Genomic DNA, 25,424 nt, shown 5'->3' on the forward strand with positions numbered 1-25,424 from the left:
GGGTGAGCAGCCAGGAGAGGTCTCATCCAGCACCTGCTTCTCTCTTGGGGCCTGTCCTGCCCACTCTGTCTCCCAAATCAAGGAACTGAATAAGAAACCCTGTCCAGGACAGCTCTTTTATTAGCAGCTGCTCATTTTCCTTTTCGTCTGAGGAGACCCTTCCATCTCTACCTTTCCTGTGCACTGGCCCCAGGCTGGTGTTAGGGAAACAAAGAGGGAGAGGCAGGAGCCTTTGTTGGGGTGTGCGACACTGCGAGTTGGTGTTTGGGAAGCTTCCTCGGGGCCAGAAGGCTGTTGAGGACCTTGCCAGGAGACCAGGGTGAGGAGGAATCTTTCAAGGCGATGGAGTCATGACCAGTCTTGTGGACCACTGAGAAATACGGATTCTGTCTCAAAGGTGACAGGACATGATGGGAGAGAAGCGGAGATAGACTTTTATTTGGTGGGAGTCTTCTGTGACGATTCTCATGATCTGAGACATGGACTGTTGGTACTAGAACGGTCTCAGGAGGGTGGTGTCACATGGTCCTATCAAACAGATAATGCCCTCAGATCAGGCCCTGGAGCCTGAAGCAGCACTGGTGTGTATGTGTGAGAGCATGCTTCCACCCTCGGACAACACTGGGGTGTGACACTGACATGACAGCCCCCGCATTCAGAGGGGTGTGTGGAGGCACAGGGAGGGGAGGTAGATGCTCCGGGTTACACAGCTCATCAGGACTTCAGACTTGGAAGAGTGTCCTAAAGCCACGTGTCGGGTCCTGTGTAAGTCCTGTGCACATGGGTCCCTTTCAGTCCCATAACAACCCAGGTAGCTAACTTTTCTCCTCCTCCTTTTCCAGAATAGAAACGATGACAGTCTACCCATGTTTCCTGGCCTGTCAGTGGCTGGGTAGGGTTCAAATCTGTCTGTCCGAGGCTTCTTCAAACCTGCACAAGTAAGAGTTTTTTAAAAAGGCTGAGGGGCGCCTGGGTGGCTCAGTTGTTGAGTGTCTGCCTTTGGTTCAGGTCATGATCTCAGGGTCCTGGGATCGAGCCCCGCATCGGGCTCCCTGCTCGGCGGGAAGGCTGCTTCTCCCTCTCCCACTCCCCCTGCTTGTGTTCCCTCTCTCGCTGTGCCTCTCTCTGTCAAATAAATAAATAAAATCTTAAAAAAAATAAAAAATAAAAAGGCTGAAACCAGGTTCTTGGACATTTATCTGTCAGTGTTTACTCCCTGTAAACAACCACACAAATTGAGGAAGTGATGTCATCTATCATTTGTTTCATCTTAACTCCCTGTCTTTAAACACAACAGTTTTGTCTATAACTTGCTGCCCCGTGGTGCCCAGTACTCACAAAGCTATTCCACAGTCCCCCCGCTTCGGCTTGTGGAAGATGCTGGGCCCAAAGATCCATCTTCTCAGACGATACAGCTGAGTTCTGGAATAATGTGAGCACTTCATCTTGTAAAGGTTGTCACAGGAGTAGCAGATGCAAGACCTAAAATAGAATGGACATAAAAAATGTCATTGTTCTCTTCCGTAACTCTTCTGTCATATTGTATAACTCTTAATAAAATCTCTGACTTATGCAAAATATATTCTCCTTCTCTAACTATATTTATTACACTGATAAAAATTTTTAAGTATTAGGACTCATCCCAGAATGGATAATAAAGAAATGCTTGCTGAGATTTATAGACAGACAATGAAAATTCCTTAAAGCACCGACCCCAGGCCATTGGCAGTTGCCAGCTCGCCCATGGCCTTCCCTGACCATCCTGTCCGTACAAAGCGCCCACCAGCCCCATTCCCACGACTACTTCGTCTTCAGGGCCTGTGTCTGAAATTGCTTCCTTGTTTTTCTGTCTCTCTGCAGGGTCAGTTCTCTGTGAGTGGGAACCTGGCCTGTCATAGTCTTGGAATCTCAGGTCTAAAGCAGACACTCGGCATGTGCTTTGCTGGGCAGATCCTGGGATATGGGCTGGCTATTCATGGTGCTCTCCATATGTAGAGCACAGCAGCTGCCACCCGCACCCTTGGGAGGGGCACCCAGCTTCTCCAGTCCTCTGTTTTCTCTGTCCTCCAGCGCCGCACCCCCCCCACCCCCGCCCTGCAGCTTTCCCAGTCTGGCCTCTGTGTAGTTATCCCCGTGACATGGGAGAATGAACCATGCATTTGTGACCCAGTTCTAATTATCCCCTTCTGTGATTAAACCTTATAGGTGGTTATAGAAATCACCAAAGAGATAATTTACAAAATACCATTTCTAAATTTCCCGAACCAAAAACATGATCATCTAATAATTTGAGTGTTGCTAATATAAATTAAAGCTAAAAGATGGGCCCAAATCCAAAAGCTAAGTAGCATGATTTATGGGTGAATCCTTGGGGACACAGGCATTTTCCTAACACTGCTGGTGGGAATGCAGATGGCACCAGCCCCGGGGAGGGCATTTGGCAGGAAAATTACGTATGCGCTTATTCTTCGTCAGGGCAGTTCTGCTTCTAGGAACTTCTCCCCCAAATACACCAGGAAACATATGAGGTCAGTGAAAAAGCTATTCATTGCAGCACTATTTGAGCTAGGAAAGGGTTTTCAACAACGTAAGATTTCTGTTAATAGGGAGCTGATTGAATAGACTCCGGGGCTTCTGTCCAGTGGAGCTCTGTGCAGCTGTAAGAGAGAGTAAGGAAACACTCCATGTTGCTAAGGAGAGGTAGGCAGGATAGATATGAAATGAAAAAGCAAAGGTGGAGAAAAGTATGTGTGTGATACTACTTTTTTAAAAAGAGGGAAATTCGAATAGATATGTGTGTTTGCATCTGTCTTAAAAAGGAAGGATAAACCATACTCGTACTTATTTATTTTTTTAAGATTTATTTATTTATTTATTTATTTGACAGAGAGACAGCAAGAGAGGGAACACAAGCAGGGGGAGTGGGAGAGGGAGAAGCAGGCTTCCCGCGGAGCAGGGAGCCCGATGCGGGGCTCGATCCCAGGACCCTGGGATCATGACCTGAGCTGAAGGCGGACGCTTAACGACTGAGCCACCCAGGCGCCCCTCGTACTTATTTTTTTGAAGCTGCCTGTGGGGAAAGGAGGGAACCAGGCTGTGGGGGACACAAGTTGAAGCTGGACTTCTGACTGTACCTATTTTGTAGATTTGACTTTGGAACCATGTAGATATTGTACATCAGTACAAAACAAAATATGTAAAATGTTACGACTTTTTAAAATTTTGGTAGACATTGTCAAATTCTTCCCTCAAAAGTTTATACTCTTTTCTCCCATACTTCTGCCAACACTGGATCACCATCTTTCAAAACTTTGCCAGTCTGATAGGTGAAAAATAGTTGGCCATTTTCATCTGTGTTTCCCGATGACTAGAGCATTTAAGCATTTTTTAATTCATTTATTAGCCCTTTGTATTTCTTCTCTGAAATGCAAGTCCATAGCTTTTTTTTTGGTAAGAAAGATCCTTCTATTGATTTGTAAAAACTCTTTATATGTTGTGGATACAGTTTTCATTTGTTGATTATTACTAGGTTCCTGACCTCATTTCCAGTTAAGTTGTTCAGGCCCTTGAGTGTAGTAGCTGGTTGTTTTTCTCTTGTCACATAGTACAGGTTTTGTACAAGGACATTACGTATGATACATTTGAAATGCTTATATTTCACGTAACGTGGACCAACTTTCCCTAAACTGTTCAGGTGCTGGACCTCAATTTGTGAGCTCTTTGGAGTGATAGCAACTGTGTTTTCTTTCCTTTTTAAAATTTTCCTGTGGCTTATTACCTTGTCTGAGTGGTAGGTGGTCGGTGAATGTCCACTTGAGTTGATTTTTAGTGAATGTATAAACTAAATTTGATTGTTTCTTGGGTTTGAGACTTTTCTTGATTTTTAATGACCCATGATGGTCATTTTTATGTTCTGTTCAATTGAGAATCTGAACGAATCCGTCATTTTTCATTAAAAAAATATATATGGTGAAAGTAGATTTTGAAAAAGTTTGCAGAGTTGTTGGCATTTGTCCTTTGTTCATTGCTCTATCGCCTGTATTTCTTGTTTCTTTCTAGGTCATCACTCCATGTAGGAAGCTCATCTTGTGTGCCGATAACAGGAAAGAAATGGAAGAGTGGATCGCAGCACTGAAGACCGTCCAGAACAGGGAGCACTTTGAGGTCCGGAAAGAGAAACATCCCTTCTTGTTACCCGCCCATTAATATTCTGCCATCCAGCATCAACCATGTGTGGACTGAGCAGTCTGGCACTCACTTTCTCAGCATGTTCCTTGTAAAATTAAGGCTCATTGCTCGTCCTTTTGGCTGACCCTGTTCTCTTCTCCTCTCTCGGAAGCTTTATTGAATCCCATTCAAGTTACCACATTCAGGGATGTCAAAGGGACACCTTATCTTTGCCATCCCTCTTTTCTTCTTCCAGCCTACCCAGTACAGCATGGACCATTTCTCAGGGATGCACAATTGGTACGCCTGCTCCCATGCGAGGCCGACCTACTGCAATGTGTGCCGGGAGGCTCTGTCCGGGGTCACGTCACATGGGCTGTCCTGTGAAGGTACAAGTGGCGTGTTAGTCTGCTGGGAAACGTGGCCTGGGGTTTGACTTGACAAAGCCTTAGAAACCCTTGAATAGTCCCCACAAATCAGTCAGATGTGTTTATTTTACCTACTAAGGAGTCTGATAAATTATTTTGTGTAGTAACAGAACAAAGTAAAAAGGGAAGTGGTGGTGATAAGGAGGCATGAAGAGGAAACGTGAAAGACAGAGAGGAAAAGAGGTTGAAAATCAGTCCTCCCCGAGGTAGTTAGACCCCCTTGGAAAACTGAGCTGTGGATAAACAGATTAAACGTGGTCTTCCAGGTCTGGAGGGTGGGTTGTAGTGGTTGCACAAGGGCAGAGGTCAGGAGCAGAAGCCGACAAGCTCTGGACCCTGGGCCAGTTCCCACCTGCTGCCTGTGTTTGTGCGACCTGTGAGGTTAAGACTGGTTTGTACATTTTAAATGGTTGCAGGGCACCTGGGTGGCTCAGTTGGTTAAGCATCCAACTCTTGATTTTGGCTCAGGTTATGATCTCAGGGTTGTGAGATCGAGCCCCGTGTTGGGCTCCATGCTCAGTGCAGTCTGCTTGTCCCTCTCCCTCCCCCACTGTCCATGCCACCCCCCACCCCCCCACCCCTGAGCACTCACACGCTCTTGAATAAAAAAAAAATTTTTTTTTTTTTAAGATTTACTTGTTAGAGAGAGAGTGTAAGCGGGGGGTGGGGCAGAGGGAGAGGGAGAAGCAGACTCCCCACTGAGCGTGGAGCCAACACAGGGCTTGATCTCAGGACCCTGAGATCATGACTGGAGCTGAAATCAAGAGTTGGATACATAACCAACTCAGCCACTCAGGTGCCCCAAAATAAATAAAATCTTAATAAAAGTGGGGGGGAGACAATTTTGTGACATAGAAATCCTGTGATTTCTAAATTTCGGTGACTGTGCATGCGGCATGGTTCGCAGTGGTGCTTGTGTTGCTGGGCAGGGCAGTTGCTCGGGTCAGAGCCTGTGTGCGGCCCCCCGAAACGGACTCCCGCTGTCCCGGCTGCTGGTCTCACTGCTCAAACTCTGTGCATAGCCCCGCTGTGTAGTTTACAACACGGGGAGCGCTCCGTGTTCATTCCCAGCCATCCTAGAGGAGCAGGGCAGGTTCTGCGGGACCACCTCCTCAAGTATGGGAAGCACTGTGCTGGATGAGGCTTGAAAAAGTTGAGGCTTGAGGGTCCCGTGTCTGTTCTCTCTCAGTGTGCAAATTTAAGGCCCACAAACGGTGTGCTGTGCGTGCAACCAACAACTGCAAGTGGACCACGCTGGCCTCCATTGGGAAGGACATCATTGAGGACGAGGACGGGGTATGCATGGGGGGAACCTGCCCACAGGGCCCTGCGCCGGGGCTGCCAACCCTGCATCGACCCTCTCCACCTCATGCTGGCATCGGGGCCAGGTCCCCCCCCCCCCCCCGGCCTGTGCTCACTTCTCTTGCTCGCACTGGGTGTGAGGGGCTCTGCACGGTCTGCTGTGCCTCTCAGCCTGGCCAGCCCTTGTGAGTCGTGCTGCTCACCGGCAGCAGGAGTGGGGTGCCAGGCAGCTCGCTGCAGACCCTGCCTTCCCCCTGCTTGTGTCGAGCAGCAGGTCTTGGTTGAGTTTATTTCAGAGCATTTTTGTGTGAGCGCTTCCTCGCCTGTGTGTGGGGCTCTGGGGACGTCCCTGGTGCACACGTCTCTGTGGTTTGCAGATCGCCATGCCGCACCAGTGGCTGGAAGGAAACCTGCCCGTGAGTGCCAAGTGCACGGTGTGCGACAAGACGTGTGGCAGCGTGCTGCGCCTGCAGGACTGGCGCTGCCTCTGGTGCAAGGCCATGGTGAGTGGGCGTGGCCACACAGGCTGGTACCCACTCCCTGTACGTTCTCAGCCGGCCCCCAGGTGCCCACTGCCGCAGTGGCAGGGAGAGTTCTGGGACATGCCGGTGACCCCTTGTGATGTGTTTCAGGTGCACACGTCATGTAAAGAGTCCTTACAGACCAAGTGCCCGCTGGGCCTGTGCAAGGTGTCGGTCATCCCGCCCACTGCGCTCAACAGCATCGATTCTGATGGTGGGTACCTCATGCTCTCCTGGCTCACCTGCGTTCTCCCCTCCCCCGTGCCGGAATGGGTGACCCTGGTGATTTGGGGATGTGGTCGGGAAGTGGTCAGGCCAGGCAGCTGGGGAGAGAAGACGTACATAGAGGTGGTAAACGGAGTCCTGTGGCTGTTGGGCACACTGGGACAGGAGCCGTGCGCTGTGCTTTCCATCTGCTGGCTTCCATCTGGCCGCAGATGTGGATCAGTGTTCACCCGCACCTGCTCACCTGTCCAGATGGTAGATGACGATGTGTGTTAACAGGCCTTGGTAGAAGGTAGGAAACTGGGGTGCGGATCTTAGGAACTAGCTCCTCCAGATTGAGAGCAAGAGGGAAGGACAGCAGTGAAGTGAATGGTGTTTTTGAAACCGAGTCATGTAAGCACAAGGTCAAACTGCATGGGAGCACCGTCCTTCTCCGTGGGGAATGGGGATGGGGAAGAATGTTTATTGATCCCTGGCTGGTGACTGAGTGTGCACGTGGAAGTTACAGGTCTCATGCAGGTGTTGGCTGCTTCTTATATGGTGGAGCCCCCGCCGGGATCTTGAATAGCTTTCTCATTTTCTCCTCTCCCTTTCCTTCCTCACATCCAGGCTTCTGGAAGGCCACGTGCCCTCCGTCCTGCACAAGCCCATTGTTGGTCTTTGTCAATTCCAAAAGTGGGGACAACCAGGGTGTGAAGTTCCTCAGAAGATTCAAACAGCTGCTGAACCCCGCCCAAGTCTTTGACCTCATGAACGGAGGACCACACCTCGGGTAGGAAGGTTATAAAATAGATCTTTCTTGGAGTTTTAAAAATGTTTGAAGATAATGCATTGCTCATGAACAAAATGATTAAAAAATACAGACAAATTTAAATAGGAAATAAAAATAGTCTTTGTTGGACAGCGAATAGAGCTGCGTGTTTTTCTAGCTCTCCTGTGTGTAGGTCACTTGTGCAGACACCCTTCTAAGTCGGGTTCCCTGCCGTTACCCGTTACCTCCCGTTGTACTACCTGCTCTTGGCATCTGTCAGCATGGGCGTGTTCTTATGTCCGTGATTGCAGGTCTGCCCCGTTCTTTGTAGTGCTGCCTGGTACTGAGGAGGACGTTTTTCTCCAGTGGGGCCACCAGGGAGAGTCTTCATTTTGGGAGGGCACAGGAGGTCTCTTACCTCACAGGTACACTGTACTTTCAGGTCCCGTGACACGTGCAGACATGTGAAGCCCAGTGTATGGGGCAAAGGAATTACGGCTTTTATTTGTTAGCTGGAGATCTGAGGTGTGTTCTTTCTACTTTTGTACATTGTGTAGTTTGTGGAGAACATTTGCTGCTGTGAGTTGTGTCATTTGAATGAACTCTTAGCTTCCTTGCTTGGTAGCACCAGTTCAAGGTAGGAACTCTAAGAGGCCTCCTTGCCTGGAAGGGAGATTGTCCAGGATATTTGTTGTGGAAAGAGCTTGCAGAACGTGTTCTCTGGTGTGTATTTGCCTTGGAGGCTCCTAGGAGTGTGTTGTTTTGGAGCCAGGTGTTGCTGGAACAGGAGCCTGGGCACCTGGCAGGGGAGAGGAGCATGCCCACCGGCGCCCTAGGGGTCTGGCATGTCGCTTGTCCCCACAGGCAGCAAGGCACTGTTGGGGAGCATCACTGGCGGCAGCTTGCTGGCCTGGCCCTCAGAGGCTGTCCTCCACGCATTTCTCCAGGTGGACTGCTGAACTGTTGGTCTGTGTGTGGGAGCACATTCACTCTTGGCTTGATAGTCTTTAAAAAAAAAAAAAGTCATTTTAGTTAAAAAATGGGACCAGTGGCAGGATCATCAAAAGCCCTCGTATCCCGAACAAGTCCGGGCCTTTACCCAGCAGGGCACTGGGGTCATTGGGTGGGGGCTGAGGAATGGGCGGGGCGGGCTGGCCGCACAGCACGACCTGAGAACAGCCGAGTGCGTGTCTTGGTGTGCGCGCAAAGCCCCGCAGTCGGCCGTAAAGTCGCGGGGGACCAGCCGGCTTCAGAAGCTGCCCACAGAGGTGCTGTGGGTGCTGGTTTAGTAAGTTCCCGTTTCTGGGAATCAGCCTCGACCTCCGGCAGTTCACCTCAAAACTGGAGATACTGCTTCATTTTCCCGATTCCCAGCCTGGACGTGTCACATCTCCTTCAGAGAAGGAAGGCCTGAGAGAGGCCAGTGTTTGCAAGGGAACACACGTGACCATTTTTCTCACAAACTGAGGTGCAGCCTTGCTGCTTCAGGCCCTCAGCCCTGTTGGTAGCCTGAGTTTCGTGCTGTGTCACTCATTCCTGTTTGTTTTCTGAGGACTTCCTCTGGCTGGGACTCTGCCAGATGCAAGGCCAAGTAAGGTGGGGTCCTAGTGTTCAGGGTGTGCAGGACGCAAACCGGTAGTCAAGGTCACGAGACAGGGCGATGTACAGATTCTTTAGGAACCCAGGGAAGGAGCATACAAATGAGACTGGAGAGTGTCTCAGTTTCTCTGCTGAGCTGGTGTTGGAGAAGAGTGGCAGAGAGGAGGCGGGCAGCCTGCTAGGCAGAGGGGCTGTGTGTGCAGGGAGGTGAGGACGTGGTGGTGCGGCTGGGCGAGCCGTGGGGCTGAGGCAGGTGGCAGGCAGCTCCTGGCCGAGAGTTTTGAACCTTTCCTGGAAACAAGTGGCAGCTTCTAAAGCTAGACACTCAGGGTGCCTGGGTGGCTCAGTCAGTTAGGCATCAAACTCTTGATCTCAGTCAGGTCTTGATCTCAGGGTTGTGAGTTCAAGCTCCATGTTGGGCTCCACGCTGGGTATGAAGCCTACTTAAAAGAATAAAGCTAGACACTCAATGAGACTTTTGGGAAGGTCCTGCCGGTGGCATGAATTGGAGGTATCCCGAAGGAGACATGAGGTAGGTAGGAGGCTCTTGTAGGGATTACGAGAGAAGCTATGGTGGCCTGCACTCCGAGGGGATGATGAGGTCTGGCCCTGTAACTGGGTTCATGGTGATGCCATTCTCCGAGTAAGGAAGCTTAGGACGAGGAGGTGCCCATGGGATATGGAGTGACGCGTTCTGGTAGAGGGTGAAGTGTTGCCCTTCAGGAAGATCTAGAGGTCATCATGCAAGGTCATTGGTGTCTGTGTGGTCCCTGAAGCCACAAACCTGGATAAGGAGGGTAAGGAATGAGCAGAAGACTGTGGGTGTTCTGAAGGGACATTGTGTGTAGCAAGATGACCAAGAGGAGGAGCACAGGAGGGAGATGGAGATAGATTTGAGGGGAGCTTGGTGGGTCTCACACTTGCGATGGAGGGGCGTGGACAGATTCCTGCAGCCTAGGGCTCCTGAGCTATGTGAGTGAGGGGCAGTGGGTGCAGAGGCATGGGTGGGTGGCTCAGCGGCGTGGGTGGGTGGCTCAGTGGGCTGAGCCTGAGCACACCTGGGCTCTGGCTCCCAGAGGCCTATTCACAGCGGGGGCACAGGTCAGCCGAGAGGAGTGCAGATGGGGCCTTTTGGCTCAGGACTCATTGGCCATCATTTGTCTTTTAGAATGAACCTCATTTCTTTGACATTCTCTTTTCTCTGCAGCTTACGCTTATTCCAGAAGTTTGATACATTCCGGATTCTGGTTTGTGGTGGGGATGGCAGTGTTGGCTGGGTTCTCTCTGAAATCGACAGCCTCAATCTTCATAAACAGGTACGTGGATGTGGAGGGGCCCAGCCAGGGGAGAGCGATGCTGCGGTTCCGTGATGCTCCTTGTCCCCTCGGCAGGGTGTGGCAAAGGTCTTGGAGGGAAGAGCAGGCAGCCTAATGGTGCCACGGGGCTCAGGAGCTGTGTTGTAGGAATGGGAACTTCACAGGTAGAAGTGAAGGGAGCTACGAAAGAACATTCTAGTCCCTGGAGGTCCCAGGCAGGAGCAAGTTGGCTGGGACTGCCATCCCATGGCACCCCACCAGCTTTTATTGGGTAGTGATAGAATCTGCTGCCTGGGGCCTCCTGCTTGTGGGGAGGGGGCAGAAGTAGACTTGAATGTCAGGTCACAGTTAGGGTTCATTGGACTTAATCTCTGTCACGTTTTTTTCTTTTTCTTTCTTTTCTTTTTTTTTGCTATTAAAAATAGATTTTCCTGATTGGGAAACAAAAAAGTATTCATTGATTTTCCATTCTGCTCTGTCGTCTTCATTCCCCACCCCCCAACGTTAACCACTGCCGCTAACATTTTGGTGACTGTCTTTCAGACCTCCTGTCGACATATATATATATATATATTATATATATATCGTGTAAGATATGTTGTGGTCTTAATTGAAACAGACCCACATTACCCATGCTGTCCTGTTTCTGCATTTTGTCTTGTGATGCTCATCAGTAAATAGAGAGCCTTGTGATGGTTTTCCATAGGCGGAGCCGTGTGGCCAAGGTCGGCTTGCCTCCCTGCTCCGTGGAGGTTTAGGTTGCTCTCGGTAGGGGCTGTGCCAGCTTATCTTCCTGATGCTGCAAAAGCTGCCCCTTCCCCTTTGCTGTCTGTTGCTCATCTTCTTAGTTTTCCCAACTAAGTAGACAAAAAAGGTATGCTTGATTTTTATTTCTTCAATACTGATGAAGGCAAACATCTCAGTTAACTATGAATTTTTAGATGAATCAGATGTTCATGTTTTTTGCCTAGTTTTCTATTAGGGCATTTACCTTTTTTTTTTTTAAAGATTTTATTTATTTATTTGAGAGAGAGAGAGCTCATGAGAGGGGGAAGGGTCAGAGGGAGAAGCAGACTCCCTGCCGAGCAGGGAGCCTGATGTGGGACTCGATCCAGGGACTCCAGGATCATGACCTGAGCCGAAGGCAGTCGCTTAACCAACTGAGCCACCCAGGCGCCCCAGGGCATTTACCTTTTTAAAACATTTGATGTCTAAGGATTATTGTTATATTAGGGATATAAATTCCTTGTTGGTCATATTTTTCCTAGTTTGTCATTTGCTTTCAACGTACGTTTTTCAAATCTTCGACCTGACTTGAGCATATTTTTCAGAGACTTAGCCTTCTCTCCCGACTCTTAGTGTTGGTGGTTTTACTAGGTGGATGGACTTTTGTTGTCTGTGGTTAGCCCTGGACTCGCGGATAATGTTGAGAGGCGGCCCACCTGAACCCGGCCTATGCAGGTGAACTGCTCAGCTCAGGCACGTACTGCCCCCTAGTGGTGAAGGTGGACTAGTACACGTGGGTCCAGGATTATCACTAGTCAGGAAGCCAGGGAGGCCAGTCATTTGTTTACATCCATTCAACTGAGTTCAGTGAGCATCCATCTCCTTTGGCTTCTCTGTGGCACTTGGTCCTGGTCACTTCCTCACTTGCCTAGCTTCCCTGAGACCCCACCCTCACCCTCTCTCTGTTTCTCTTTTTCCTGGCTGCCCTCTAGCCTGCCTACCTGCCTCATAGTGCCTCAAGCCTGGCATTTTTAGCACTGAGCCCACTGCTCAGCCCCACTCACCGTGCATTTCTTTCCTTGGAGTCTGAAAATATTGTTCACCAGACATCCAAGCCAGAAATCTGAGTTGTTCTGGATTCTTCCCTCACCCTCCCTCATTTCTAGTTAATAACTGGAGTTAACTGCCACCCCGGAGTGTCGACACGGTGTGTCAACACACTGAGTGCTGCTGAGTACACCTCAGCTGACCCTGGGCCTCTGTCCGTCCGGGCCTCTGTCCGTCCACTTCTCACCGGGGGGTCTTCCCCACGGACAGTTTTGCTCACTCACCTGTTCTGCGGAGTGTTCTTTGGTGGCTCCTTGGTTTTAGGATAAAGTCCAGACTCTAACATAGTTTATCGGAGCCCCCGATGTGGCTCCTTCTTCATCTCTGCTTCTTTGACTTCCTCTCTCCTGACTTGGCAGGTGGTTCACCTCTCCACCTGGAACACCACTGTGTCTTCAGTGCGCTGCCTGCTCCTTTTCTTTAAGGCTCTGGCACCCAATCCTCTCTGCGTGGTGTGCTGGGCTTCCTAGTCCTTGTGAAGGACCGACTGCTTCCACACACTGCATGTGGAGCTGGAGGCCGAGTTCTTGGGCATCCAGCGTCTAGGGAGCTCCCTGAGCCCGAACTGGCCCGATGAGAGTTCAGCTGGAGGGCCGGGCCTGAGCAGTGCACACCGTCACCCTGGGGAGGGTCAGGTGGAAGGCTGTGGGCTGAGCGCGGGGGCATGCTCAGGTTTGGTGACCAGACTGTGGATGTCCTGGCTCCTGTTTTTGATAGGACTTAAAAGCCAGGAGTGAAACGACACAAGTAATGTTTTTGGAAGATGGTCCTGGCATTAGTGAGTAAGACATAGTGGATGGAGAAACGGCGGGGGGGAGTGGGGGGCTCAGAATGATTCTCGATAGGAGTTCACAGATACTCACAGGAAGGGACAGGATTGTGGTCGTAGCAGTGAAAATGGGAAGGAAGGGGATTTTGAAAATCTACATCAGAGAGGACGTAGAGGATTAAGTGTCAAGATGAGAAATGGGCATGGGAGAGGGTGGGTCAGATGGTTCTGTAATCTTCTCTTGGATTAGAAGACCCTCTGTCTTGTCTAGTGGGTTCTGCCTAGACTATGAGAGCCAACCCGTCTTAGAGGAGACCTCTCGCTGAACTTAGCCACCGTTGTAGGTAACAAGGAGGGTGTTTAATGCCGTGTCTTCCCCTCTGTGTCCTGCCAGTGTCAGCTGGGAGTGCTGCCCCTCGGCACAGGGAATGACCTGGCTCGAGTGTTAGGCTGGGGCTCAGCCTGTGACGATGACACCCAGCTCCCACAGATCTTGGAAAAGCTGGAACGAGCCAGCACCAAGATGCTGGACCGGTGAGTGGAGGGCGTTCTCGTGTCGCACAAGGCAGGTCACCTTGACCAGGTGTTCTCAGCCTGGACTCCCCGGAGAACATAGGTCCCGTGCAACTGTTTGTAGAAATTGGACCTGAATGAGAATTATTGAATCAGTGTGTTGTATGCCTGAAACTAACATAAACACTGGATGTGAATTACACTTCAATAAGAAACATGAAAGAGTCAAACTGATCTGGGATATAAATCCCTGCCCTGTCACTGAGAGTTCATGAACTTGAGCATTTTATTCAGTCTCACTGTGTCTTAGATTCCTTGTCAGGAAAAGAAAAATAATTCTAGCTGCCATGCGGGGGTGGTTGAGAGATGAGTTAATTCATTTGGTCAATTCAACTAGAGTTTGTTGGAAAAAACAAATTAGACCTGAGCAGGAATTCTTTTTTTCTGGTAGTTTCTAACTTTTCATCAGATTATGCAGAAGGTAAAAACAACCAGAAGAGGTGAGGAACCGTGCCCTGGAGTGGTCGGGATGGGGTGAGGCCTTGGGGGTGTTGGAGACGGCGGCTCTCTGCCCCCTGCGGACACCTATCAGCAGAGTCGTCCTTACCATAAGGCTGAGTGATCCCATTTCCCCACATTCTGTTCCCAGAAGAATCTAAGTTCTGGGTAATTGTCCTGGGTAGGTTTAAAAATACTTTGGCATCCTTTTCGAGTGAGCTACTTTTAGTTCTGAGCTAGATGTAGGAAATCCCACTAACCACATGCCTGTGGTAAATTGGTTTCATTGCAAATGCTTCATGGTCTCAGGAAGGGTCCCGCAGTTGTGATTGGCGGTGTGATTTTGAGCACACTCTGGCCGCCCCTGCCATGTCTTCTCTCTTTAAGGGAGGTGTATGTGCCTTGGTGCCTGTGAAATGCTCACACCCGGGGAGCTGGCTGCTGGCTGGGGGTGCTCACGCTCCGCAGAGGGGGAACCCGTCTTGCAGAAGCAGATGTTCCTTCGTGGGATCCCTTTCCCCTGCTTCGGGGGTGTTGCATGCCTTCCTGGTTGTGATGTTTGTTCTCAGCTCAGTGAGGAGCCAAGTTACGGGCCGCAGAGTAGAGATAAAGGGCCTACAGATGAAGTGAGGTTGTCAGCCTCGCCGGGCGGTGGGGGGGGGTGCTGGGCCGACCTGCTGAGAGCTGCCTTTGTGTGCGCAGGTGGAGCGTCATGGCTTACGAGACCAAACTCCCTCGGCAGGCCTCCTCTTCCACGGGCACTGAGGACTTCAGTGAGGGCTCTGAGGTATTTGCACCATCTCACCGGCCCACTCACCAGTTCAGGCTGCGTCCCCCGCCCTCCAGTGATGAGCCGTGAGCCACTCCTTAAATGTCCCGCAGAGGTGCAGGCTCATCCCCGGGGTCGTGCTGGAGCTGAGCGAATTCTGACTACCTTGTTGGCTTTGGGGTCATCTGGGGGTTTCCTGGGGTTACCCCAGGATTGGGGGTTCCTTGTGACGACAGTCTCCCAGGACTTCCTGCTCTCACAGCATATACTGCGCCCCTGCTGCCACTGTCCCCTCCGGGCCCTGGGCTCCCTCTCTGATCCCACCCTCTCTAGAACCCCCTCCATCCTGCCGCCCTTGTGGTTAGCCTATCCTAGTTCAGAATTCAGCTCTTCTCTTCCTTTTATGGTTGCTTCTGTGACTTAATTGTCCCCTCAGGGCCTAGACTTTGCCCAGACTAGTGCAGTGCCAGCCACATAGCCGTGCTTGTCCCCACTGGGCAAGCTGGCTGCTGGTTGAGCAGAGAGAATGCTCTGCCAAGGGCTGTCTCTCCGCCAGGAGGGTCAAGGACAATGGGCTAGGGCAGTGGTCAGCAAACGGTGACCCCCCAGCTCCAATCTGCCCGGGCCTGCTCTGACCTGGCTTACGAGCAAAGAATGGTTTGTACGTTTTGAGAGAGGAAGAATACAGAGTGTAAAGCCTGAAATATTTCCAGTCTGGCTGGCCCTGGGCTTGGGCCTAGAGGGATTGTCACATGGTAATCCCGTTATCAGCAGGTGGAGGTGAGTGGTGAGGGGATCATTTACACCGAGAGGAGAGGGGCCAGGGCCAGGTCCCAACCAGAAAGAGAAATGTGTTGTCTGCTGTGAGGAGGCCTGCCTGTCGGCCTTGCTGCCGTAAGGTACCAGGATTAAAGATTGCACCTCCTAGCACAGGGTGGGGTGTGCAGTCAGACTAAAGTAGTGTGAGCTGTCTGCAAGATTGGATCCACGTGGTCTTTTTTGTTAAGATCCGTCTGTCCACAGCTTGATGAAGCTTTTGAAATCTTTCCGCCCACACTGGCAAATCTGAGATTGGTGTGTGAAGTGAGTGGAGGTCCCAGGCTAGCAGGGGAAGTGGGTGAGGAGTTCACTGGGAGCTTCCAGTCACCCCACCCTGTCTTGGGATAACTAGGTGCAACAAATTCTCTTCTATGAAGATTCAGTCGCGGCCCATCTTTCTAAAATCCTGACCTCTGACCAGCACTCGGTGGTGATCTCATCGGCCAAGTGAGTGCCTGGCGGCTTCGGGGGAGCCAGGGGTCGACCTCGCAGGGGGCCCGGTTCCCAGGCAGAACTTTCTCTGGAAGTGTCTTTCCACGTTTCCTCCCACAGAGTGCTCTGCGAGACGGTGAAGGACTTTGTGGCTCGGGTGGGGAAGGCCTACGAGAAGACCACCGAGAGCTCGGAGGAGTCAGAGGTCATGGCCAAGAAGGTCCGTCCCTGGGCCCCTGGGCGGGAGGGTGTAGGACGGAGAAGCACTCTGCCCCATTCCGTTCATTTTCCGCCAGTGCTCTGTCCTGAAAGAGAAGCTGGACTCTCTCCTCAAGACCCTGGATGATGAGTCCCAGGCCTCATCCTCCCTGCCCACCCCACCCCCCACCATCGCGGAGGAGGCGGAAGATGGAGATGGGACGGGCAGCGGCTGCGGCTCCACAGGGGAGCGCTCGCTGGGGTCGGCGTGCCCCGGCCGGCCGCAGATATTCCGTCCACGGGAGCAACTCATGCTCAGAGCCAACAGCCTAAAGAAGGCCATCCGTCAGATCATAGAACACACGGAAAAAGGTAGCGGGTCTCTTAATGATGAAGTAGCGTTCTTCAACCAGCACTGGGCACTCCGTTTTCCCCCAAATACGGTGACAAACAGGAATCCACTGTGTGGGCCACAGCCAGGACCCAAGGTCACTTGCACCCTATGTGGTGGCAGCGCCTTGTATCCGAGCGCCCTGGGGCACACTCTCCCTCCTCACCACACTTGTGTCTGATGAAGGACTGGAGGGAGCAGAGGTGGAGGGCAGAGCAGGATGGTGCCCCCAGCAGGGGAGGATGTAAATGGGTCCTTGGGTGGGGGACCCCTCCCTGGAAGGGGCCTGGCCTGCGCTAACTGCCAGACCTCGGGTGCAGCTTGGCACAAACAAGCAGTAGCGGCGGATGTGGAGGGAGCCTCTTGGGGGCGGGGGGGCTTGTTCCTGGGGTGGGGGGCGTTCCGAGAAGAGCCTCACACCTGGTTGGAACCAAGGAGCTCTGAGGACGTCCCGAGAGGGGGGCCCTGTGAGAGGCGGGCCTGGCCTGGGGTGGTGGGTGAGGCCGTCAGCTGAGGGCTGGAAAGAGAGGCTCGCACGGGGCACTGCTGCATCGAGGGGTGGGAGGCCGGGTGAGCTGGAGGTGGTCAGAGCAGTGGGGGGCACTGCGGGGTCCCAGGCGGGGCCAGCTGTGAAGCAGAGGGTGCTCGGGGCCTGGTGGCCGGGCTGCCGACTCCCCATGATGAGCCTGGGGGTGGTGGGTAGGTGGACTGTGTTGGATTAAAGACTCGCTGGCTGGTCGCTTCCTTTTTCTAGCCTTGGTTTCTAAGCTTTGAAGGGAACACTACAAATGCATGGTGACCTGTGGACTTCTTGCATCCAGCCTCCCTCGAGCTGTGTTGTCCTTGATCTGTGTGCTCTCTCATTACCCTCAGAAACCGTTTCACCCCGCTGCCGCTCACCCCAGACCCTTCCCAGCAGACCATCTTCCTCGTCCTTCAATGAGAAGCATGGGTTGTGACCCCCCGCCCCCCCTGGTGTGTTCACGCCAGCCCTGCTCCTGGCTGACAGTCAGGTGGAGGCCCCGTGTGCCCTCACTCTTCTCACCTTTCCCACGTCTTCCAGCCGCTCGGCTCTCTCCCTTCTCCCCAGCCCGTCCACACGGATGCCCAGTGCCCCGCGTTCTTGCAGGGCTGGTTGGACAGTGGGGACGGGGTGGCTGCTTCCGGCTGTGAGCCTTCAGCTGAGAGCACGTCTGAAGAGAGTTGGCGGAGAGGAGGAGGGAGCCCGCGTTGAGTGGGCCCTCAGCCGTTGCACGCTCAGCTGCAGGTGTTCTTCCCTTGCACAGCTGTTGACGAGCAGAACGCCCAGACCCAGGAACAGCAGGGGTTTGCCTTAGGACTCTCTGAGTCAGAGGAGAAAAAAGACCCGAAGTTGGATGACAGAGTGTGTTCCACCGAGAGCTACGGGGTTACCAAGGGCAGGAGCCTCCGCAAAGGTACCGGTCAGTCCTGAAGACCCCATCACTGTGATTGGGCCCCTGGGGTTGGCCATAGTCAGAACGCTTGCCCTGGGAAGTTTTAGGTTGTGTAAAAAGTCACGAACACGCAGCCTGTTTCCATGCACCACCTCCCTTGTCTGGGGAAGGCCCAGCAGGACCCCCACAGGAAGGAGTGTGCTTTCCTCAGAACCTGCCATGCACCCCAGACCCCGCAGGGCTCAGGCCTGTGGGTCTTCCTGGTGCACCAGGGGTCCGCTCCCGGGGCTCAGGCACCCCTGGCTGCAGCCAGCCAGACACTGTGCACTTAGGCAAGTTGCTCGGGGCCGGGCTGCCTGGCATTTTGGCCAGGGTGCCACCTAGCCCTATGGGCTGTCCGCTTGGGGACCTTCCTCCCTCCCTGAGCAGCCCCCCAGCCCAGGCACCGCCTCCCCCACTGACTGTGTGTAGCCCCCTCCCTCGTAGCCTGTACACCCGCTGTGAGGTGTCTGTCTCAGCATTTCCTCCGTGATCACTACTGCTCTGAGCTCCACTCTGCACATGCAGGGACGCCCGCAGCCCAGACTGACCGGGACGCAGCCCGGCCTCCCCAGCCCAGTCTCGGCAGCGCCTGTGTCACCCTCTAGAGGGCGTCCAGACCCACCTGCCTCTGCGGCCCCTTCCCATTTCCCCTCCTCTCTCCTGGGCCTCTTGATTTGTCTCCCACACTCTGCTGGGGGCTGACCGGGAGTTGACGACCCTTCCTCACTCCCCTCAGTCCTTACAATGGTCGTTGCTCTCATGACCTCTCCCAGTGCTTCAGTAATGTTCTATTTTAGATGGTTTTATGGCTTTCTGTTCTGTTTTTGTAGTGTCCAAATCCCCATGTGAGAAGCTGATAAGCAAAGGAAGTTTGTCACTGGGCAGTTCTGCCTCTCTTCCTCCCCAGTCAGGAAACCGGGATGGCCTGCCAGCCCTGAACACCAAGATCCTGTTCTCGAGTGAGTGTCCCCCGTAGGTTGGCCGTGCGTGTCTGTGGGCCGGTGCGGGTGGGGCGCTAACCTGCCAGCTAGCGAGATCAAGGGCCTGTCGCTTTGCCTGGCACTGAGTCTGTGGGAACGAATGAGACCACGTCCTTGCCCTTCAAGAGCTTATATATAGGTCTGTGGGAAACAGAGATTGGGTTTCAAAGTTATGTCATGGCATGAAAAGAGCCTTTATTTATTTTAAAGGGCAGACAGCACCCAAATCGCTGCCAGAGGCCCCAGGAAGATGTCATTGAGGAGACGATAACTTGAGCTGGGTCCTGAAGGATGAATAGGAGTTATCCTGAGTGAAAAGGGAGGGGCGGGCAGGGTGTGATTGGGCGCCAAGCGAGTCATCCTGTCGTTTCTAGCGTGATTGTGGGAGGGCACAACTGGCCATCAGGAAAGTGGTGTCTCTGTCTCTGCTTTCACTTTGCCCAAGTTAGGGTCGAGGTAATCTTCCCTCCAGAGGGACTGTGGCAGCTCTTTGTCTGCAGAAGGAAGGAATAGCATGGGGGGTTGAGGGTGCCGGTAAGAGCCCCCTAACCAGCTTCAGGTGACTTCTTGAGGCCTCCTGGGCCTGGCAGAGCGCACCCCACACCATCTGTGATTTGGCAATTTCTAGGTGAATCTCAACTGAATAGAAAAAAAATTCCAGAAGTCCTTGGGAGATGAGGCTAATGAGATGTATTTGGTTAATCAGAGACATGATTGTCACCTTAGGGGTTAATTTTCAGAATGTTTCAAAGCAGAGCTCCATCTCTGCCTTAATGTTTATGACTTAAAATTTGTAAGTTGGTGCAGGTTCCTTGGGGATTCTGGTCGCTTGGGCTGTTCCCTGTTTACGACTCCGGAATGTAGCCTCACAAAGCTGTACAACTGAACGTTAGGATTACTTGTACTGAGAGATCATTTCGGTGGAGCTTCTTACGTGTAATGAGAACAGTCTTTATAAACTGTTCTTTACTGTGTCTTCAGGTGGTGGTTTCTGCCACTCAGTGTGTTTGTTTTTGCTCCGTGAATAGGGATTTATGATGGTGATTTTTGACCTGAAACACTTAAATTGTCAAAATTTGGATCTGTTTATACGTTATTTAGAAATAATTTAATTGCAGTAATGTTTTGAAGAATACATGTCCCTCGGCCTGGAAGACACAAGCTTCTCTTAATTCAATGAATCCTGACCTGCTGTCTCTTCCTGTTTCCTCCTTACAGACGTTCGGGCTGGGATGTCTGGTTCCTTGCCTGGAGGTTCTGTCATCAGTCGCCTATTAATTAATGCTGATCCCTTTAACTCGGAACCAGAAAACCTGTGAGTATGGGGGTAAACCAGGAGAGCATGTTGTTAAAAGAATGTTGGAGCCCAGAAAACAGATGTGGAATTGGCCGCAGGAATTCACGTACAGTTGACTAGGTGATCCTTTTCCAGCTTCGTTAGCTGATAAGGAAAACTTAGAAATTGTGACGCCTCAGCTAAGCGTCTCCCAGCTTCCCGCACAGGTCCCGCGTCATTGGTTCCTGAACATCCCCCAGGGTCTGCTGTTTTCTGTAGGTTCAGGAGCTTCTCCTGGGAGCTGACTTGGCCCTTGTTCTCCATGGTCGCCCCCCCCAGGACCCAGGCTGGCCTTGCATTGGCGCCTCGCCCTGACACCCTTCCTTCCCTCGCTTCCCCCTGTGGGTGCTGCAGGGGCCTAGGTTCTGGGGCTGAATCTAGGAGATACAGTCCTGGGTTTGGGATCGCAGGGAAGAAGGCTCCCAGGCTGCTCTGTGGGCTGGCGCTGTGTCCTCTGCCCTGTTTCTCAGGCATTGAGGACTCTGACACGGCAGTTCTGTGTGTGTGGAGGCCATTGGAGACAAACGGTGTTTGAAAGCCTGGTCTTCTAGATTTTCCCTTCTGCTGGCTGATAGCAAGGTCTGGGGGGCGTGGCTGGTGGTAGTGGGTTGACACACTAGCCACGTGTGTCAGGGGTGGTGGAAGGGTGACAGGAATGTGCAGCTTTGCACAGACTCTGGGGATTCTGGAGAGCGGAGCCAGAAGTGTGCAGAGTGGCCTCGGTTCAGACACCTGCTGCCCGATGCTGGCCTGCCCAGACATACCAGCGTCCTCGTCCCGGACCTGACACTGCTGAGTGCCCGCCCCTCACCCCGCCGCCCCGCTCTGATCCTGACCCTCCCCACACCTTTCCTCAGTAAGGCCAGAGCCGCGGCCTTCCATGAGCAGTACCCACACGGCCTCCTGAGCTAGATACTTTGTTTGTTCCCTTCGCCTGAGACCACTGAAGTCCCACACCTGGAAGCTTAGGCAACATGTTTTTTCCCCCTGTTGTCTTCCATAGGGCGAGACTCACCTGGGGAGGCAGGCTGCTCTCCTCCCTTCATGCGGGGTGGTGTGCCAGGGCCGTGGCTCGGGGGGCCCCCCCGATTTGTGGTCATTCCGCCTTTGCCTGCAGTAGCCTCCGGGGCCTGGCCGCCTCCCACTTCCCGGGTCCCTGTGCCCCGTCTCTCCATTCTCCTTCCCTTGTCCCCATGCTGTTTTTCTGGATCGGCTCCCTCCCTTTTCCCAAGACCTGTAAATACTGGTCAGCACGTGGTCTTTTGCTCAGAAAACGGTTCTGTCCTGAGCTTTGCTCTCAATAAGCTGTTAGGCACTTGGATTAGATGTGTCATAAAAACACATCCATGTGGTGATTGCTTCTCAAATCAGGCTTCAAACGCCTGTTAACCTAAAAGGTGGCAGGGTTCTGACCCAGGCGGTATTCCCTGGGGTTTGTGTGGGAACTGCCATCAGGAATGCCAGGCATGCACTTTTCTCCTTGCTGCTCTTTCCAGATGGAGGGTCAGGGACTCCTCCTTTTAGCCAGCTGCCCTAGAGGGAAAGGAGGGTCCACAGAGCCCCTTTGTGACCCCTGTAGTCAACGATGATTGCTGGGGGGAGGGGGAGGCTGAGAAGCTGGAGTGAAAGGAGTCTCATCAGCGGTGGACACGGAAGGGAGGTGCTGCCATGGGGGCTGGGATGAACGTTTCCACGTTTAGAGACGGCTGTGATTGGGTCTAGGGATGTTTGAGGCACGTTCTAAGACCCACAGTTGAAGATGTGTGAATATGTGTGCTGTAGACACCGTCAGGTTTCACATCGCTGTGGGGGTGGGAGATGGCGCAGCCGCCCTGGAAAACAGTCTGGCAGTACCTCAAAACCCAGTTTCCCCATGGCCCAGACTGCGTCTCCCGGGGCCACGCCCAAGAGGAGGGAGAACGTGTCCACCCCAGCATGGGTATCGGTGCTCCCACATCTCCAGGGGCGTGCTGCTCAGCCGTTGGAAGGGACGAGGCCCGGGGCACGAAAGGGCCCTGAAAACATTATGCTCAATGAAAGAAGCCAGATGCAAAGGGCCACACACCGTGGGTTCCACTTACATGAAACTTGCAGAGTAGGCACACCATGGAGACAGAAAGCAGATTCATAGTTGCCAGGGCTAGGGAGGGTTTGGGGGCTGATGGCTAAGGGGGGGCAGCTTGCTTTTGGGGTGATGAGATGTCCTAAAATGGATAGTAGTGATGGTTACATGACCGAGTACGTTAAAAATCACCGAGTCCTACACTCTAAATGGGTACGTCGGGTGGTCTGTGAGTTCTAGGTCAGTAAAGCTGCTCCTGAAGGACAAGGCATGAGTTTTGCCCTCAGGGAGAAATGCTTGCAGGTTGGGAGGCTGTGAAGTGACCCGGGTGGTTCTCACTGGTCTGAAACCCCCTTTGCAGAGAGTATTACACAGAGAAGTGCGTCATGAACAATTACTTTGGCATCGGCCTGGATGCGAAGATATCCCTGGATTTCAACAACAAGCGTGATGAGCACCCAGAGAAGTGCAGGTAGGCAGCGGCTTGTGTGCATACCTGTCCTCTGCATCGTCCTTGCTTCTCGTTCCCGGGAGTGAGGTGACTTCAGGAGTCAGCGACGCAAAGGGTGCGCAGAGTGCCAAGGCAGAAGGCACATGTAAAGCCCGAATGCCTTGTTGTCAGGAAGGGGGGTGCTCTTAGAAGATGTGGGTGGAACCAGGTCAGAATCCAGGAGGCCAGCCTGGAGGAGGCGTCCCCCCCCCTCAGGGTTGGCGTGGTCACGGCAGATTCCACATGAGAAAATGAGTGAGTGCGGTCTGTCAGAAGGGTCTGAGTCTGCAGAGTCGGAAGTCCACGGTGCTGCTGTAAAGGGCTAGGTGACAGAGTGTGCTAAGAAGTGACTGCTCGACACGTGAGTCCCCGGCAGCATTGGTGGTGGCTCTGTGTGTTCCTCACCACGGGGCAGAGCTGGGCGGCCCTGTTGGCTCCCCACAAAGCCCCTGAGAGGATGCCCCTCCACAGAAAGATAGCCACATGAGAGGCCCGAGGGGTGTCCCTGGAGATGTTCAGTTTCTTCCCCTAAATAACCTCTGCTCACCCCTGCCGGCCTAGGGAGGGGATGGAGAGAAATGGGCAGTTTCCTCCTGGGTTGAAGTGGAGATCCCATCTCCTCCATGGGAACACGAGAAGTGAAGCAGGGAGTTAACATCTCCCACCTCACCCCTCAGTAATCCCCTGGAGGAGGAGAACGAGCGAGGGAGAAGCTGCCATGAGTTTGGGCAGAGACAGCCAATGACGTCGGAGTCGGGGGGGGGGGTCCCTTGCCTGAGAGCCTGCACACTCGCTCCATGTGCCCCCTGCTCATTTGGTGCCATTATCACTTGGAGGGGTGACACTGGGGGGGGCTGGGTGGGAGGGGCTCATACACCTAAGGACTTGCTCTGGTGATCACCCAAGTTCTGTGTAGTTGGAAATTTCTTGGAAAACAAAATCAAGCATAAGAATTCAAGAAACCTTTGAGCTCTGGGGCTCGTGAGTGGTGGAGACTGTCTCCGAAGCCCCCAGGGACATCTCTGTTCTACGGCTTATGGTGGTGAGCCCGAATCATTTAAAAATACCCATGTTAGTTCAAAAATAACTGAAAAGGCATTACAGTGCACATAGTTTAACAGAGTAAAATAGGTGAACAGGGCCATGCATGATACATTTTTAGAACCGTGGGACTCTGGTAGGATACTCCTTGAGTTTGTAGCAAGAGCTTTGTAAAGGTCTAAGAGGAATTCCATTTCTAGGAGTCTGTCTTAAAGAAGGAACTGGAAACGTTTGTAAAGAGATGTGTGTGAAGGGACGACTGCCACATGATTGACGGAGCCTGGGAGTGGGAAGTGGCTGGGTTCAGTCGGAGGGGTTAAGTTGTCCGGCGATGGCGGGGAGGTGCCCCACTGGGGTCAGTCCCGCCTCGAGACACAGGCTGCGGGGCCAAGTGAACAGAGTCAGTCAGGAGACTGGAGACTGGCTCTTTCACCTGTAAGTCACATACCTCGGAAAGACTGAGGAAGTACACTGAAGTTTTTTTTATTATCAATACGTACAGAGGTGGGAATTGTGAGGATTATTTGCTCCTTTGTGCTTTTCTGCACTTCCCAAATTTTCCATGGTAAGCATAATTTCATAGCTAGAAAAAATCATTATCGATTTTTTTGTGAGGTTCTGTAATGTCTGTAAGTTACTTTCTTGGGAGTGTTATTTTTCAGCAGGATTTTACATCAACAGATGTATTTCTTTATGCATATCTTACACAGACCTATAACGAGGAAATGTCCTTCCTTCCCTTGAGGTGTCTGTGTTGAGAGTGGCTGCTGCATCTGACCGCTGTGTGATCAGATGCGCTCCTGCAGCTCGCGGCGATGACTGTAGCTCACTGTATAAAGAGAGCTGAGATCCTGTCAGTTCTTTGCTTTCTACCTGCAGGAGTCGGACCAAGAATATGATGTGGTACGGAGTTCTTGGAACCAAAGAGTTGCTGCACAGAACCTACAAGAACCTGGAGCAGAAGGTCCTGTTGGAGGTGAGCGGGAGGGCTCTCCTGCAATTGCAGGCAGTCAGGGGCCCGTCTGGTCTCCTCTTAGCCCTTCTCCTAGCTGGGTGGGGACTCCCTCTGCCCTTTTGGGCCCTCGGTGAGAGCTCAGCTGTGGCCGTGGCTTCCTCAGCCCGGGATGGGGGTGGGAGGGGGATTGCTAGTGAAGAAGGACCAGGTCGATGCTGTGCATCTTTCTTTTTTTTCTTTTTCTGGCATTTCTGCGCAGTGTGATGGGCGACCCATCCCACTCCCCAGCCTCCAGGGGATTGCTGTCCTCAACATTCCCAGCTATGCTGGAGGGACAAACTTCTGGGGGGGGCACCAAGGAAGATGATGTACGTACTGGGGTCCTGGGCGGCATGGGCCCAAGGTGGGTGTGGGTAATCTCTTCAAGGAGTATCCACCACTTCAGGCCCCAGTGGAGCATTCTGCCTCTTAGGGCTCAGTTAGTGGTGCAGAGGTAGGGACGGAACTCCTCGCCTGTGCTGGCAGTCGGGGTACAGTGGAGAACAAGACAGATAGGGTCCCCCTGCCCATGA

The 25,424-nt window shown here is 52.6% G+C and overlaps 1 protein-coding gene across 1 annotated transcript in view; it reads left to right on the forward strand.

The window, feature by feature from the left end:
* Nucleotides 1-4,095: 4,095 nt before the first annotated feature.
* Nucleotides 4,096-25,424, forward strand: part of DGKD (diacylglycerol kinase delta) — a 39,019-nt gene continuing 17,690 nt past the window's right edge. The window contains 19 exon segments of the mRNA XM_021679007.2: nucleotides 4,096-4,164; nucleotides 4,424-4,556; nucleotides 5,785-5,891; nucleotides 6,275-6,400; nucleotides 6,530-6,632; nucleotides 7,253-7,415; nucleotides 10,201-10,309; nucleotides 13,306-13,445; nucleotides 14,625-14,709; nucleotides 15,863-15,957; nucleotides 16,063-16,162; nucleotides 16,239-16,512; nucleotides 17,818-17,967; nucleotides 18,819-18,947; nucleotides 20,187-20,283; nucleotides 22,728-22,838; nucleotides 24,777-24,873; nucleotides 25,112-25,198; nucleotides 25,200-25,220. Coding sequence (XP_021534682.2) covers nucleotides 4,111-4,164; nucleotides 4,424-4,556; nucleotides 5,785-5,891; nucleotides 6,275-6,400; nucleotides 6,530-6,632; nucleotides 7,253-7,415; nucleotides 10,201-10,309; nucleotides 13,306-13,445; nucleotides 14,625-14,709; nucleotides 15,863-15,957; nucleotides 16,063-16,162; nucleotides 16,239-16,512; nucleotides 17,818-17,967; nucleotides 18,819-18,947; nucleotides 20,187-20,283; nucleotides 22,728-22,838; nucleotides 24,777-24,873; nucleotides 25,112-25,198; nucleotides 25,200-25,220 — 2,181 coding nt within the window. The 5' untranslated portion in view covers nucleotides 4,096-4,110.

The sequence above is a fragment of the Neomonachus schauinslandi genome, chromosome 3, assembly GCF_002201575.2.
Source record: "Neomonachus schauinslandi chromosome 3, ASM220157v2, whole genome shotgun sequence".
NCBI classification, from domain to species: domain Eukaryota; kingdom Metazoa; phylum Chordata; class Mammalia; order Carnivora; family Phocidae; genus Neomonachus; species Neomonachus schauinslandi.